This window comes from Palaemon carinicauda, chromosome 18 (genome assembly GCF_036898095.1).
Source record: "Palaemon carinicauda isolate YSFRI2023 chromosome 18, ASM3689809v2, whole genome shotgun sequence".
Taxonomy (NCBI): Eukaryota; Metazoa; Arthropoda; class Malacostraca; order Decapoda; family Palaemonidae; genus Palaemon; species Palaemon carinicauda.
The window spans coordinates 54262346-54277289 of NC_090742.1; the positions used below are offsets into that span (position 1 = coordinate 54262346).

General features: G+C 33.8%; 1 protein-coding gene across 2 annotated transcripts in view; it reads right to left on the reverse strand.

Annotated features, from left to right (window-relative positions):
- Positions 1-3594: 3594 nt before the first annotated feature.
- Positions 3595-14944, reverse strand: part of LOC137657070 (transcription factor Sox-14-like) — a 148829-nt gene continuing 137479 nt past the window's right edge. For both annotated transcript variants that reach the window (XM_068391435.1, XM_068391434.1), the window contains 3 exons: positions 7556-7740; positions 6334-6541; positions 3595-5508 (listed from right to left, as the gene is read on the reverse strand). In XM_068391435.1, coding sequence (XP_068247536.1) covers positions 5346-5508; positions 6334-6541; positions 7556-7740 — 556 coding nt within the window. In that variant the 3' untranslated portion in view covers positions 3595-5345. The remainder of the gene's footprint in view (positions 5509-6333; positions 6542-7555; positions 7741-14944) is intronic.

A 14944-nucleotide genomic window follows, 5' to 3' on the forward strand; every position in this document is an offset into this window, starting at 1 on the left:
TCGTTTCCAATCTGCCTTTGATTTCACAACTCCTCTCTCGGCCCGTCACAGTACTATGGTCTTCCACTGTCTTGAGGTAGAGATATCTTGATTGAGGGTATACCCAAGCACACTGTTCTGTCTTATTTCTCTTCCTCTTGTTTGATCAAGTTTTTATAGGATACATATGAAAGGTTTTTTTTAATGTTGGTACTGTTCTTAAAATTCTTTGTTTATTTATTATTAATTAGCTCTTTTTAGTCTATTTATTTCCTTATTTCCTTTTCTTACTGGGCTATTTTCCTTGTTGGAAAACTTTGGGCTTATACCATCTTTTTTTCCAACTACGGTTGTAGATTTGAAAGTAAATTAATTATAATAATTATAAAAATAATAATGTCTTATGTGACATGGTGAGTGTGGTGTAAAAAGTGGAAAGAAAAAAAAAAAAAAAAAAAAAAAAAACTTGGTGAAGGTAAATCTGCATTGGTGGTACACTCAGTTGATTTCCCGCACCACCTATATAAAGCAGTTTTTACCTGGTTAGATGGCATACTGTTTGTAAAGAATAAGGACTTGCCGTGTTCCTTTTATTTTAATGATAGACCTTATTGAAACAACGGAATTTGTTCAATCACTGGAACACATTTCTACGGAAATTTCACAAGGGTCAGGTTATTCATAATGAAGGCACGAACAGAGCTGACTGGTTAATAAAAAACGGTATATCTACCCGTGGATGAACTTCATTCATTATCCATTCGATAGATGGCGCTACAATGAGTCAGGTTTCGTACAGCCGCCCTAGAACTTAAAAACGTAAAATAATTTTAGGGTTTATCAATAACAAGTATTTGCCATTTTACTATATTATGGGTAGTCATATCAAACACTGAAATGATTTTTGCAATGCGTAAGAAGAGCTTATTTTTAGCTGTTAGGAAAGTGGGTGAAGGAAGAAGGAGGCATATTAGCTAGCTAACCATGGTGAGGAATATTTGGAAAGTTAAGTATTATTGAGAGTGATATAATGCGTGGTTTAGCCACACCTTTATTTATATAAAGGTAATTCTTTCGTATCATGGTTTTAAAGTTAGCATGGTGCAATACTTTCTTATTTTTCTTTTACTCTAGGTTTTCTGGTATTCTTTGCTATTGGCGTAGTATTTTCTAATGCTAAAGTTGATCCTTGTGGATTTTGAAAAAAAAAATAAAAAAAAATGGGGGAGTTGGGAGAGACTTGGGAGGCTTTGTAGTGAGGTAATTTCAAGCATTTCAGAATACACAGCAGGATATGCAGGATTCCATACAAGATGAAGAGAGCATAGCAGAAGACGAAGATGACTCATCAGATGAAGCCTTCAACATCTGAAAATTAACCTAATTCAGACTGAAACTCACTAGTTACTCCATCAGGAGATATAGCAAGAGATTGAGAGACAGATTTATACCATAGTGTGAAAGAGTCTTATATATAGTTTACTGCCCCATATTACCGCTAAAACACTATAAACGAAAATGAGCTATGAAACAAACTCCTCTTTGATATTACTTTATTGTTTACACTCACCACACTTATAAATGTTTTATTAATCTTAATACATAATGCCACGTTGAATGATGATATTGACCTAAAGAAGATTCACTGAACTTGCATCTCCTTACTATTGACCTGATTTGAGCCCAAACAGAGTCTTCACTAATATTTATTATAAAGTAAGGATACTAGCTCAGTGAAATGATCGATTTGGGTCTCTGACAATTAGCTTGAAAACAGTCTATAATTTAATGTGATATTGGAGACTTAACTTATTGTAAAATTGTTTCATGTAATTTAAACATGCATAGGAAGCATACGTGCTTGTAAGTAAGGTATATGAATTATATACTGTATATATATATAGTATATATATATATATATATATATATATATATATATATATATATATATATATATATATATATATATATATATATATATATATATATATGTAATGAAGAGACTGTGTCTTAGTGGCATCCAAAATCGAAGATAGCATTTCTCTGGACAGACTGTCCTCTAGATAGTTTTCTGGAGGACAGTTTGTCCAGAGAAATGATATCTTCGATTTTTGGAGGCCACTAAGACACTTTCTATTCATTATAAATGTGAAGTAACAATCCCATGTACCGTGTGTGTGTGTGTGTGTGTGTGTGTGTGTGTGTATATATATATATATATATATATATATACAGTATATATATATATATACAGTATATATATATATATATATATATATATATATATATATATATATATATATATATATATATATATATATATACATACATATATACAGTATGCTTGCGTGTATGCGTTTAGCTATGTGTTTATACAAGTTATCTGTTAATAAAGTAAATCTATAACTCAGACATACAAGAATAAAATTTTGCTATAGAAACACAGTGGCTCTGCTATTCCTGACAATGTTGAGATACTTAAGTGATTGCAAATATACAGAGCATAACTATAAACTACGGCTTGTTATGTATTTGGCATATAACAAGTTTACAGATGTGTATTTTTTATATATTTTATTGGGCAAAGAAATTCTCTGTCCTCTAGGTGATTCTATGTACATGTGTTTATGATAAATACAAGATAACCAAAACTATAATTAGGACTAGAATTATTACATGGTATATGGATAAACTTTTTCAAACACTGCAGCTTTTGTATGATTATAAAGCGTTAAAGAATAAAAAGAAAAAGAAAAAGTTCTCCATGTTTTGAAATAATAAATCGAACAGTCAATCACTTATGTTACGAATCTGATAAGACTCGGGATCTTACTTAATATTAACATTTTATGTACAATTGATTTTGGCGTATTTAAATATGCCATCTGAAGTAATCTTAAAGGAGCGCCAATAATATGATGGATATTCGAAATCCAGCATCGAAAATTATGGCTTCAAAATTAGATTCTGTAATAAAGAATTCCGAATACATAAAATTTTATAGCAAACCTTAACAAACCCAAGAAGCAAAGATGTCCATACATACTCTCAGAGTCTGTGAATGAATAAATGAAAATTCATCGAGACGACATACTCTGAATTCCTTACGCGACGACAACATAATGATGCGCTTTCTACAGCTTACGACTTGACGAATGCGTATAAAACAACACATCCACAAAAAGAAAACTGAACTTGACATGGCACCTACGTCACATACAATAACACTGCAGTGATCATTACTTACAATATCATCCGAAAATGGATAATAAAAAGGAGATTAAGAGGACAAAAACATTCAAATCATTATGTCGTAAAAGCAACAATACACATATTTCATCCTGATGGCAAAAATGGAATGAAAATAAAGACGGATGATTCTTCTTAATAAACACCGACTAATTTCAACTAATTTCACATTGTTAAATACCTTCATTTTAATACACACAATAACCATTCACATAATTGTAAAAAACGAAAAATTCACATTAGTTTAGTGCCTACGTTAAAGCCATTAACAATGCAAAGAGACTGACACAGGTTAAGAATAATTACATATATATATATATATATATATATATATATATATATATATATATATATATATCAGTAAAAATAAATAATTTTTATAGGTGTATTTAACAGAAATGGTAGTTTTAAATTGTAAAACTGATAATCAATAAGATTTGTGTATCTGTATTGCTGTGGTGTTGTATTGCATTGCACTGGGTTTTGAAGGGACTGATGACTAATGATTACCGTGAATTTCAAAAGAATTTTTCAATCATGGTAAATGTCACAGAGCTTTCCTAAAGTCAGGATGTCCGAGACAGGCAGGACGGAAACTGAACTCGGATCTAACCACTCAAAACTTCTAAGTGTTCACCAATAGGACTCATTGAAGGGTAAAAGAACAATACTCGATTTGCTGCAAATCTTGCCAGCAGACGTTTAGATAAGAACAAGGTCAATTCTATTCTACAAGACTGACATCCAGAAATCTTTACAAAATCTTAATGCATCCTTAAAATATTTGATTAATTGTTAATAGATTTCCTAAACCCAGATTGTGTATTTTGCTATGGTAGATACATAAATATACAAAGACAAGCTTACCTTTTAAGATTAAAGTATTTGTGCTAAATCAACCGTAATAGGGAATTTTAATCCTGTATGTATGAGAAATTTAAGAAACAAAGAGTTTATTAAAAAGGGATTAAACAATAGGCATCTTATCTTTGGTCCAGTACATAACAATAGTAGTTTTCTTTGAAAAGGGAACTGCTCTATAAAGCTTTTCTTAAAATTTATATAAGCAACAAAGAGAAGCTTTAATCCCCACCACCCTATTTACACCCGACTTTAAAGTAAAAGAGACATCGTTACCTGTGCTGTACATGTAAAACACTTATTCATGGCGACATATTGTAGGATTATTACACTATGGTAAAAATATCTGGAACTGTCATGTTGAAATTCCAAAAGTTTCTGTTGTGCTTGGTTACTGATTGCAAAATTATCCATCTAAAATCTCTACTTTTATAAGCTAAGACTATCCATAATGTGAGTAGGTTTGGTAATTTATCTGAATTTTTATTATTTTACTTAGGCCTTTACAAATGGTTGGCCTCAGTGCCTACAAATCTTTTCAAGGGTGCAATGTAACAATCGCAATTTTTCCCATGTTGGTGAAAATACCGTATCTCACTTTAAAAGTAATAGAAGGTATATGACACGGGAAGATGAATGTTCCACAACTCAGTATTTTTTGTCTTATATACAAATCACTGAACGGGCATGACAGCATTACAAATTTATAGGTAATACGTGTTCTCGTATTGAGGTCGTGAAAGAAAACTGCGATGGTAATCTTATTCGAAGGAAATAATGCTAATGACTTGGATTTCCAAGAGGATCTAGTTATACCAGCATCCAGGCATTACTTCTATCCTAAGTAGAACCATGAGAGCTAATCATAAATAGTAAATTATTTTTTTTTATGAACATTTCGGGTCATTATCAGTAATTCTAGAGTTTCTTTTACACACTTTGTTTATATACTTCACGTAATTAGCAATAAAAAGTCCACCGAAATTTCATAAAAAAAACTAAAATCAAACAAGCCAGTGAATTCATTGCTACGGCCTATCAATACCTCGTCTATGCAGATTTTTTTTTTGTCATTATTTCATGTTAATTAGCATTCCACTTTCCTCCCGCTCAAAAGCTCCTCGAGAAATATCCGATGTTTTCCGATTTTCCGATTCCCACGTTCTCAAACGCAATGTTTTTATAAAAGGTCATACTGCTACTTGCTTTCCCTCATTTCGGGAATGGAATCAAGATGCAGCCAGTGAGCAGGTCATTTAAGAGAAGAGGACGGACAAAGGTCGTCGTAAGTCCTGCGTGGGCGTGGTTATGGGTGGATATTGGGCTGGATAGAGAAGTGGGTGGGCGGGTGCCAGGCTGCTTGGCGTCGAATAAAGGGCTGAGAACGGAGATGGGGGAACATAAGATGGTGACGAGCTCCTGTTGGAGAGGAAGAGAAAAGAATCAAAATTAGATTAAATCTTTTTCAGCCTATTTTCTATTATTATGGTTTGGTTTTGCTACTGGAGATTACCTTGAAAAGAAAACAGGTTTTCCCTATTGAATTTACTACTTGTACACTAAGGAAGTCCATTCTTCTTTATGCTTTCACAACACCCTATGGAAAATCTCTCCATAAAAGAGAGAACGGTATATATATATATATATATATATATATATATATATATATATATATATGTGTGTGTGTGTGTGTGTGTGTGTATATCCATAAAAGAGAGAACGGTATATATATATATATATATATATATATATATATATATATGTGTGTGTGTATATCCATAAAAGAGAGAACGGTATATATATATATATATATATATATATATATATATACATATATATATATATATATATATATATATATATATATATATATATATATATATAGCCTATATATCCATAAAAGAGAGAACGGTAATATGTGTATATATATATATATATATATATATATATATATATATATATATATATATATATATATACATATAACTTGAAATAAATCAATCAATCAAACGAAGAACAGGATATCCGACGTGAAAAATCCATCAAGCCTGTCTTCTACTGTATGTTGACACCCATATATGAATAATTTATATATTTTAGTGCGAAAGCATAAATATTCCTAATTGTTGTTGATCTTGATACCATTTTAACACTAAAATAAAGTAACAAAAAGATCAACTTTAATCGGCTGAAAATTTTGAACAACTGTCTTCTGCATGAACTGAATGTAGATGGAATACTCACACTGTAGACGCAGGGGGAGATGTGCGTCGGTCCTCCTGAGGAGGCTGTGGAAGTTTGGCTACAGGAGCAGCTATTGGAGTGCCGAGAGAGGTGTGAGCAGGAGGTGTACTATCCGGAGTTGTGGGTGTGGGAGTGTGTGGGTGGGTATTCTGCTGAGCTGCTGCCATTGACGTGTAGAGGGCGTGGGACTGGAAGGCACCAAGACTGCCTGTAAAGTAAACGACTGTGCTTTAGAGGAAGACAAAAAGTAAGTTGCATCTTTAAGTTATGTCTCAAAGCTCTGGTGGCTCAATGTTGAAGTCGAAAACACTTTTATCATTTCACTCATACAGACAGGGAAATTCCGTATCATAATACCATTATTGCTTGAGAGCTGTTTTATCGTGAACAAGAAGAAAGTCACACTTTTCCATAACTGGCATATCGTATATAATTTAATGATAACCTCACGAATTCTATCATAATTCTGCTTTGATAATTTATTACAACTTAATGAATATTAAATTCAGACAAGTGAGGTTGTTAGATGACGGAATTGAATCCCTATAACTCACAGATGTTATAAGCGAGGTATAAGACTCTTCTTCAAATGTATTAGTATTATTATAGTCCATAAAAAACTGTAATCGTAGCTAATACAAGGACAAACAGATACACAGATGTCTCAAAAAACAGATACTTTGGATGGTGAACAGGGGAAATCGAAATAATGGGATATAAGATCATTACATAAACTCAGCCTTTGCGCTTCGAGTATCCCGACCTCTTACAATTTTCAATTCATCATTGACTTATATATCAGATAGAAAAAATATCTATCAACAATCATAAAGTACTTTGTGGTAATAGCAAATAAAGTACCCAAAGGTGGCTCTATCCAACCTACATTTATAGAAAAAAATACAGATAGATTTCCCATTAAAATAAACGTCTATCTATAGATGCATAATGGAATTGAAACAAAATGATAGGCTTGAAGAAATAAGTTATTCATCTAAAATCGTCTTATGATGAGGAAGAGGTATTTGGCATTGCATTCAAAATAACCTTTTAGTTTAAATTCCTTTAACATGAAAAATAGACATTGATGGAAAATAATAAAAACTTAACTATGACATACTTGAGTTACGAAGAAGAAAAAAACAACAACAATAGAGATGGAATGAAAGGAATTCGTTGAAAATGCAAGAAAGGCGAACGTATAATGAATACAAGTACTTACTTAGTGATGTGGGTAAGAAGGCCGCCCGAACTTTCTCAGAATCCAGCGTGGCCTGATAATCTGTGGGTGTATGGGAAGGTAGGGTGGCACCCATACTTCCCATGGCACCCATGCTCCCCATAGCAGCGGTCATGTGGGTTAACGAAGGAGGAAAATGGGGGTGATACATGCCACGGGACATTGCACTGAAAAAGAATGCAAGAAATTTGAATGAATGCACACACGAATGTTTACGTTTTTTCTCATTTGCAATAATCTTATATTATAATATAAACATTAAAATAGTGGATATAACATAATCTAATCAAGATAACCCAAAAGTTGTATGATAATTTAGAGAGAGAGAGAGAGAGAGAGAGAGAGAGAGAGAGAGAGAGAGAGAGAGAGAGAGAGAGAGAGAGAGAGGTTATTTGCATATACAATTTATTGCATACAAGAGCTAAGTGCTGTAGTTTAGAAAACCCAAGAGGGTGTCAAATGCTCGAGACGGAAGTTAATGCTATTCATGCAACAACAGACAACAAGGCGAAGTGAAATGATGATTCGAGAATAACTGGTAGGATTCTGTTGTCATCGATGAGGTAGGTCAAGCAAAAGACTTCATATAATGAACAGCAATAGTTTGAAAGGTAATAAGAATATAAAAAATAACGAACTTCAGTATTTCCAATTAGAAGCGTTAATTCCGAAGACGAATCTGAAGAAAATGCGATGAATTTTTTTTTTTTTTTTTTTTTTCAAAATAAAAATGTGAGAATCGACGTTATCCGGTATTCCATTGACAATCATGAGGTATTCATTAACCAAATCCTGTTATATGTCAGTAAAATTCTAATTGGATCTTTCTCATAAAACATATGTTTGCATAATTGAATAAGTTCTATTATGCCTCAACATCTACTTCAAACATACAGATTATGCTCGTCATATCAATCAAAGTTGAGTTTAATCTGCTAACAGAAAACTGTCTTACTTCCCTAAAATTTCGAGTGTTGTGTGAAATTTCCTGCACAATATCATGTAAAAAATACGACTTCTTTCGTGTCGTGGCAAGAGGAATACAGGATATTGTGCATGATTACGATTAAAGTTGAAAAGGGTGCATCGATAGAGGTAAATTAAAATGGTTCCATATTTCAAGAACTACATAATAATAATAATAATAATAATAATAATAATAATAATAATAATAATAATAATAATAATAATAATATAATTTTATGACAAAACACTATTTTTTCAATTTGCGATTTGTTCTTATTGAAAGAAGCTGCCCTACAAATTTATTGAGCAAAATGAATTTCTCCAAAGGAAGTAACTGAATCTTAAACAAAAGAAAATATTCTATCACAGTAAATGAAACACGAGTGGATGGACGTAGAATGTATACACAGTTTCTATGTTTCTCTTATATGTTAATTCTTTCTTTTAGGTTTTGTTTTCCCGATGGATAAACTAGCTGAAATGCCTATGAGCTTTCCATAGATTCTCTTTCCAGTTTTGTTCGTAACTGTCATTAGCTCCAAAGTAACCAAAGTTTCTTGTATTTTGTCTGGTTGAACGCTCGCCGCCGTTGCTGTTCTACGACAAAAAGACATTAAACAAATCACCAAGTTACATGTTTTGATTCTTAGTGATATACTGATTCTTACTTCATATACTGTATTAATACACACACACACACACACACACATATATATATATATATATATATATATATATATATATATATATACATACATATACAGTCTATATATATATATATATATATATATATATATATATATATATATATATATATATATATATATATATATATATATATATATATATATATATATATATATATATATATATATATATATATATATATATATATATATATATATATATATATACATACACGCTGCAATTGTCCCCACTCTGCTTGGCTTAATAAGTCTTTTTCACAGAGAACAGCGCTTTTGATTTTGTCATATTTTGATACTACTCTAAAAGAGAATTTGTGATTTGTGCACACATGAAAGATTTTGTGTACGCAAAACGCTAAACCCGTGGGCAATTTGAATTATTAGCTAAAGATTTTATTTTTACAGACTAGTGACAAGATACCACCCACCCCCCTCCGGTCACTTTCCTCCAACTAACAACGCTGGGCCACTATCAACCCAGAACAAATACCTTAAAATCACGGCTGTTAATGTCCCTAATAACCGATTACACAATCCACACACCTGGCCCGTAATGCGTGCGGTATTGGCAGCCACTTAGACAATTAATTGCAGTACAGGTGTACTAGTGCCGAGAGGTACCGAATGAAATAGTGGGGTAACTAACCATGTTAACTCTCATTGTCAAGCTGCGCCATATTGCTGATTTAAAAATCCCTTTTCCCACTACAAGTTTTTACTTACATTTTTGTCCTTTTTCGCAAAAGGTGGGTGAATGGGGTGGGGTGAGGGTGGGGGTTACGATAGAGATTTTCTGTGTTTGAGATGATTCATATCGATTGTTTGGTTTTGGGTTTTTGTTGTCGATGTTCAGGTTTAGAGCAATGAATGGCCGTTGGCTACAGTTATGCACAATGGACGGAGAGATAATGAAGTCTGGCATCACCGTTCTTCCGTTTCCGACCGACTCCTCCCACAAGCCTTCCGCTTCTCTGTTTCGAGTCTTGCATTTCGTTTCGTTCATTGTCTCTGTTTTCTGTCTCCCCACTCACTCTTTCAGCACCCCTTAAAAACATTATTAGATGCTCGTGCAAGCATTAGGGGTAGCACAGCACTGGCCAATTAGAACAATTCCAATGTAACTCTCTATTGTTAAACATTTGTTCTGTTAAAAGTGAATATGTGTCGAGCAAAGACTTATGAAGTGGCACATCTACAAATGATTCATAACGAAGCAATAAGAAATTAGCTCAGTTGGTTCAGTCTCGTCATGGTTCCAGAACTCGAACTAATGGGAAGCTAAATGCTGGAAAGCAAAATCACAGCCGAGCAGCTGTGAATAGTGAAACATATATTTTTTTTCTCTCATTTAAACAGCATAATTAAGGACAAATAAACATGATCTAGATTACCAACGATAAAAGTTTTACTTTAGGCAAAAATGCAGCTGCTACTGACATATTCAAATTTTAAATAATTTTTTTTTTGCAACTAATATCATCCATATTTATACCCCTATCACAAATCAGAATCATACAAAATATGTTGCATACAAACATGTGCCATATACGTACACACAAACACACACCCACATACTGTAGGTTATATATATATACTGTATATATATATATATATATATATATATATATATATATATATATATATATATATATATGTGTGTGTGTGTGTGTGTGTGTGTGTGTCTGTGCGCATGTATGTGTAGAATATTTATCTACCTATGTAGATGTATATGTACAGTTGGACACAGGAATTCTTGGCACATCTTGTTCCAAAGAAGTACACCATGTCGTACCCTAACTGTGTGACGAGTAACTAAACAGATGTTAGAGGTGGTGGGTTGGGCTTAACATAAGAACTCGCCTTGCAACACGGGTGTGACAAAATGTACTTCCTCAGAGCGAAGTGTACCACGTATTCCTGATATACCTTTCCCTGAGGAAATGATCTGTCACACTCTTACTATGAGTAAACTTATTGCAAGTAAACAAACAGATAGATGTAGGGACAGTGATTGGCAGGGTGAAACACAGGACCTCTCCATTCAGTAATGCCGTGACATGGTGCACTTAATCTGAGTGAGGTGTGCTAAGAACTCCTACATCCAACTGTACATACGTATGCATATATATATATATATATATATATATATATATATATATATATATATAGTGTTCTGTGTATAGGTGTACACTGTATATATATACAGTATATATATATATGTATATATATATATATATATATATATATATATACATATATATATATATATGTATATATATATATATATATATATATATATATATATATATATATATATATATATGATGTCACCATGGTTGTTCAATTTGTTTGTTGATGGAGTTGTAAGAGAGGTGAATACTCGAGTGCTTGGTCGAGGATTGAAACTGATAGATGAGGAGGATCATAAGTGGGAAATGAATCAGTTGTTGTTTGCAGATGATACTGGATTGGTTGAAGACTCTAAAGGTAAGCCGGATCATTTAGTGACAGTTTGGAAGGTTGTGTGAGAGATGGAAGTTGATAGTTAATGTGGGTAAGTATAAGGTTATGAGATGCATGAGAAGGGAGGGTGGTACTTGATTGAAGGTCATGTTGAATGGAGAGTTACTTGAGGAAGTAAATAAGTTTAAGTACTTGGGGTCTGTTGAGGCTGCAAATGGTGAAGTGGAAGCAGATGTATGTCAATTAGTGAATGATTGATGTAAAGTATTGAGTGCAACGAAGGGAGTGGTAAAAAAAGAGGGTTAGGAATGAATGTCAAGAGAATTTCGTAGGAGAAAGTGATTGTACCAACTGTGAAGTATGGATTGGAGTTATGGGGAATGGTGACAGAGAGACTGAAATTGAATGTGTTTGAGGTGTAATAACAAAAATTATGGCTGGTGTATCTCGATTAGATAAGGTTAGGAACTAAGTAGTGAGGGTGGGAATGGGTCTAAGAAATGAATGAGTAGCTAGGCTGAATATGAATGTGTTGAGGTGGTTTGGCCATGTAGAGAGAATGGAAAATGGCAGTATGCTGAAGAAGGTGATGAATGCAACAGGTAATGGGCGAAGAATAAGAGGAAGGCCAAGGTTTGGGTGGATGGATTGAGTAAAGAAAGGTCTATGTGATATGAGAATAGATGGGCAAGGGACAAAAAAGCATGCTAGAAATAGGAATGAATGGTGAGTGATTGTGACGTAGTTCTGATAGACTCTGCTGCTTCCTCTGGTCACCTTTGTGAAAGCTGAGGTATCGGCAGTAGAGGATTCAACATATGAAGCTTCATTAGTGGTGGATAATGGGGGAGGGTTGACTGTGGCACCCTAGCAGTATCAACCAAACTCGGCTGATCCCTCAGCAAGCTGGGAGGAGTGCAAAGAAGAAAACTCCCCTTTTGTTCTTTTTTTATGCTGGCTACCCCCAAAATTTGGGAAAGTGCCTTGCTAGATGGATAGATATACAGTATATAGTGTACAATTGAACACATAACAGTGGATGTTGGTACCAATTTATTGTTGGATGGAGTCAGTAGTGACAGTCCAAGATCAAAATAACGTCCTTGCCTGGTGATCGCCAGACAGGGGTTCGACTCCTGCCCAAACTTGTTAGTTCCTTTGGCCACTGCAACTTCACCATCCTTGTGAGCTAAGGATGAAGGGTTTGGGTGAGCCTATAGATATACCTGCTGAGTCAGTCTTTTGGGCATTGTCCTGCTTGTTAGGGCAATGTCATTGTCCCTTACCTCTGCTATTCATAAACGGCCTTTAAACCTTTAAGCCAATCTTATTCTTATAGAATTTATGAAAAACGATAAGACTGAACACTTTCTTCAAAGGGAAAAACACTTATGTTTTGAAATACACACACACACACACACACACACACACACACATATATATATATATATATATATATATATATACACAGTATACATATACATGGGTGTATACATATATATATATATATATATATATATATATATATATATATATATATATATACACAGTATACATATACATGGGTGTATACATCGCGATAGCTTCCACCTGATAAACATGCAATATGTACTATAGCCACAAAAGGAAAAGTAAAAGACTTAATTGGAGTTTGTACTTTCTTCTTATCATAAGTGAAGTTACTCACAGGTCTGGTAACTGCTTGGACCTAATATACACTGACTCCTCTGGTGTTATAGCAGGTCAGGTTGGATTTCCTGTTTGGATGTCTGATCATACCTTGATTTCATTAGTAATTAAGATTGAGCAGCCCGTGCCTGATGTGTCATACTCATGTAATATATATAAAACCTCAAGCAGACTGGAATAACATTTTGAGCGATCTCTTCATCTGAATCGGTCCCAATTGTATAAAAATGTTGAGCCTGTTGCTCTCTTGAAGGAGAATCTAGTCAAAATAATTGATAAGCGGATCCCTTCGCGTGTGCTAAAATGTCGATTGAAAGGCAAACTATGGTTCAATGATGATTGTAGACCTGCTTATTTGGAGAAGCAAGAGGCCTATCATCTTTGGCAGGGTAACAGATCAGATTTGACTTGGAATAACTATACTCAGCTAAGAGCTATTGTTCAGAGAGTTTATGCTTCTACTGAAAAGGAATATAATTTAACAATAAAAGCAACCCTTTCTGTCGCAACCCAGGAACATAAGTGGTGGCCTATCATTAAATTTGCACTCTTCGATGTAGACTTATTAGTTCTTCCTTTACTTAAACCAGATGGCTCTGTCACTCACTGTCCAAAAGAAAAGGCAACCATTTTGGGTGATGTGTTTGACAGTAAGCAGAGTAATGAGAAACTCGATCTTTTACATTCCTGTTTTCTTGAGCTTTTGGTCCCATGAAATGGATCTTGATGATTATGGAGGTATAGACCTAAATGGTATTTCCCTTTGTTTTTTTATAAAGACCACTGATTTCATACTAAGTATTCTATTATTTTCAGCAAATTTTCATGAAGAGGTTCTTTTTGCATTTGTTGGAGAATTGGTAATGTTAATCCATTAGGTAAATATGTTTTTGGTAGATCTAGCCTTACTGATTACCGCCCAATTGAATGACTTTTGCCAAAACGTCTATATAGCTGTAACCTAGTTTGCAATTTGGCTTTAACAAAAGCCTTGGAGCATATCATATCTGTCTTACAATCTCGAATGCTTTACAAAAATCCCGTGATTGTAGTCAGAAAGTTCGTATGGTTGGCCTTGATTTTAGTGCTACCTTTGACTGTTAATCTTGAGGCCCTTATTTCCAAACTCAAACAGTTAGGAGTAGGCAGGTCTTTTCTTTGCATCATTACAGAATTTTCAAGTAATATATTGCAGAGTTGTTTTTGCTGCATATCATAGAGAGAATACGAATGTGATATCTGGTGTTCTTCAGGGTAGTGTTCTTGGTCCTTTACTTTTCATACTATATGCACATGACATATGGTTTGGTCTAGAAAACAAGCTCGTTGCATATGCAGATGTTGCTACTCTCTTTACTCCATTCCATATCCTGAATGTAGATCTGGGGTTGCTGTATTTCTTAACAGAGATCTAGCTAAAATGGTGCATACTATGGAGCATGAAGATAAACCCTAACAAAATTCAAAGTATATCTATAAGTAGGCCGAGGACAGCGATTCCTCATCAAGCATTTACAATGCTTCCAGAAGGCTAAAGTCACTGGCT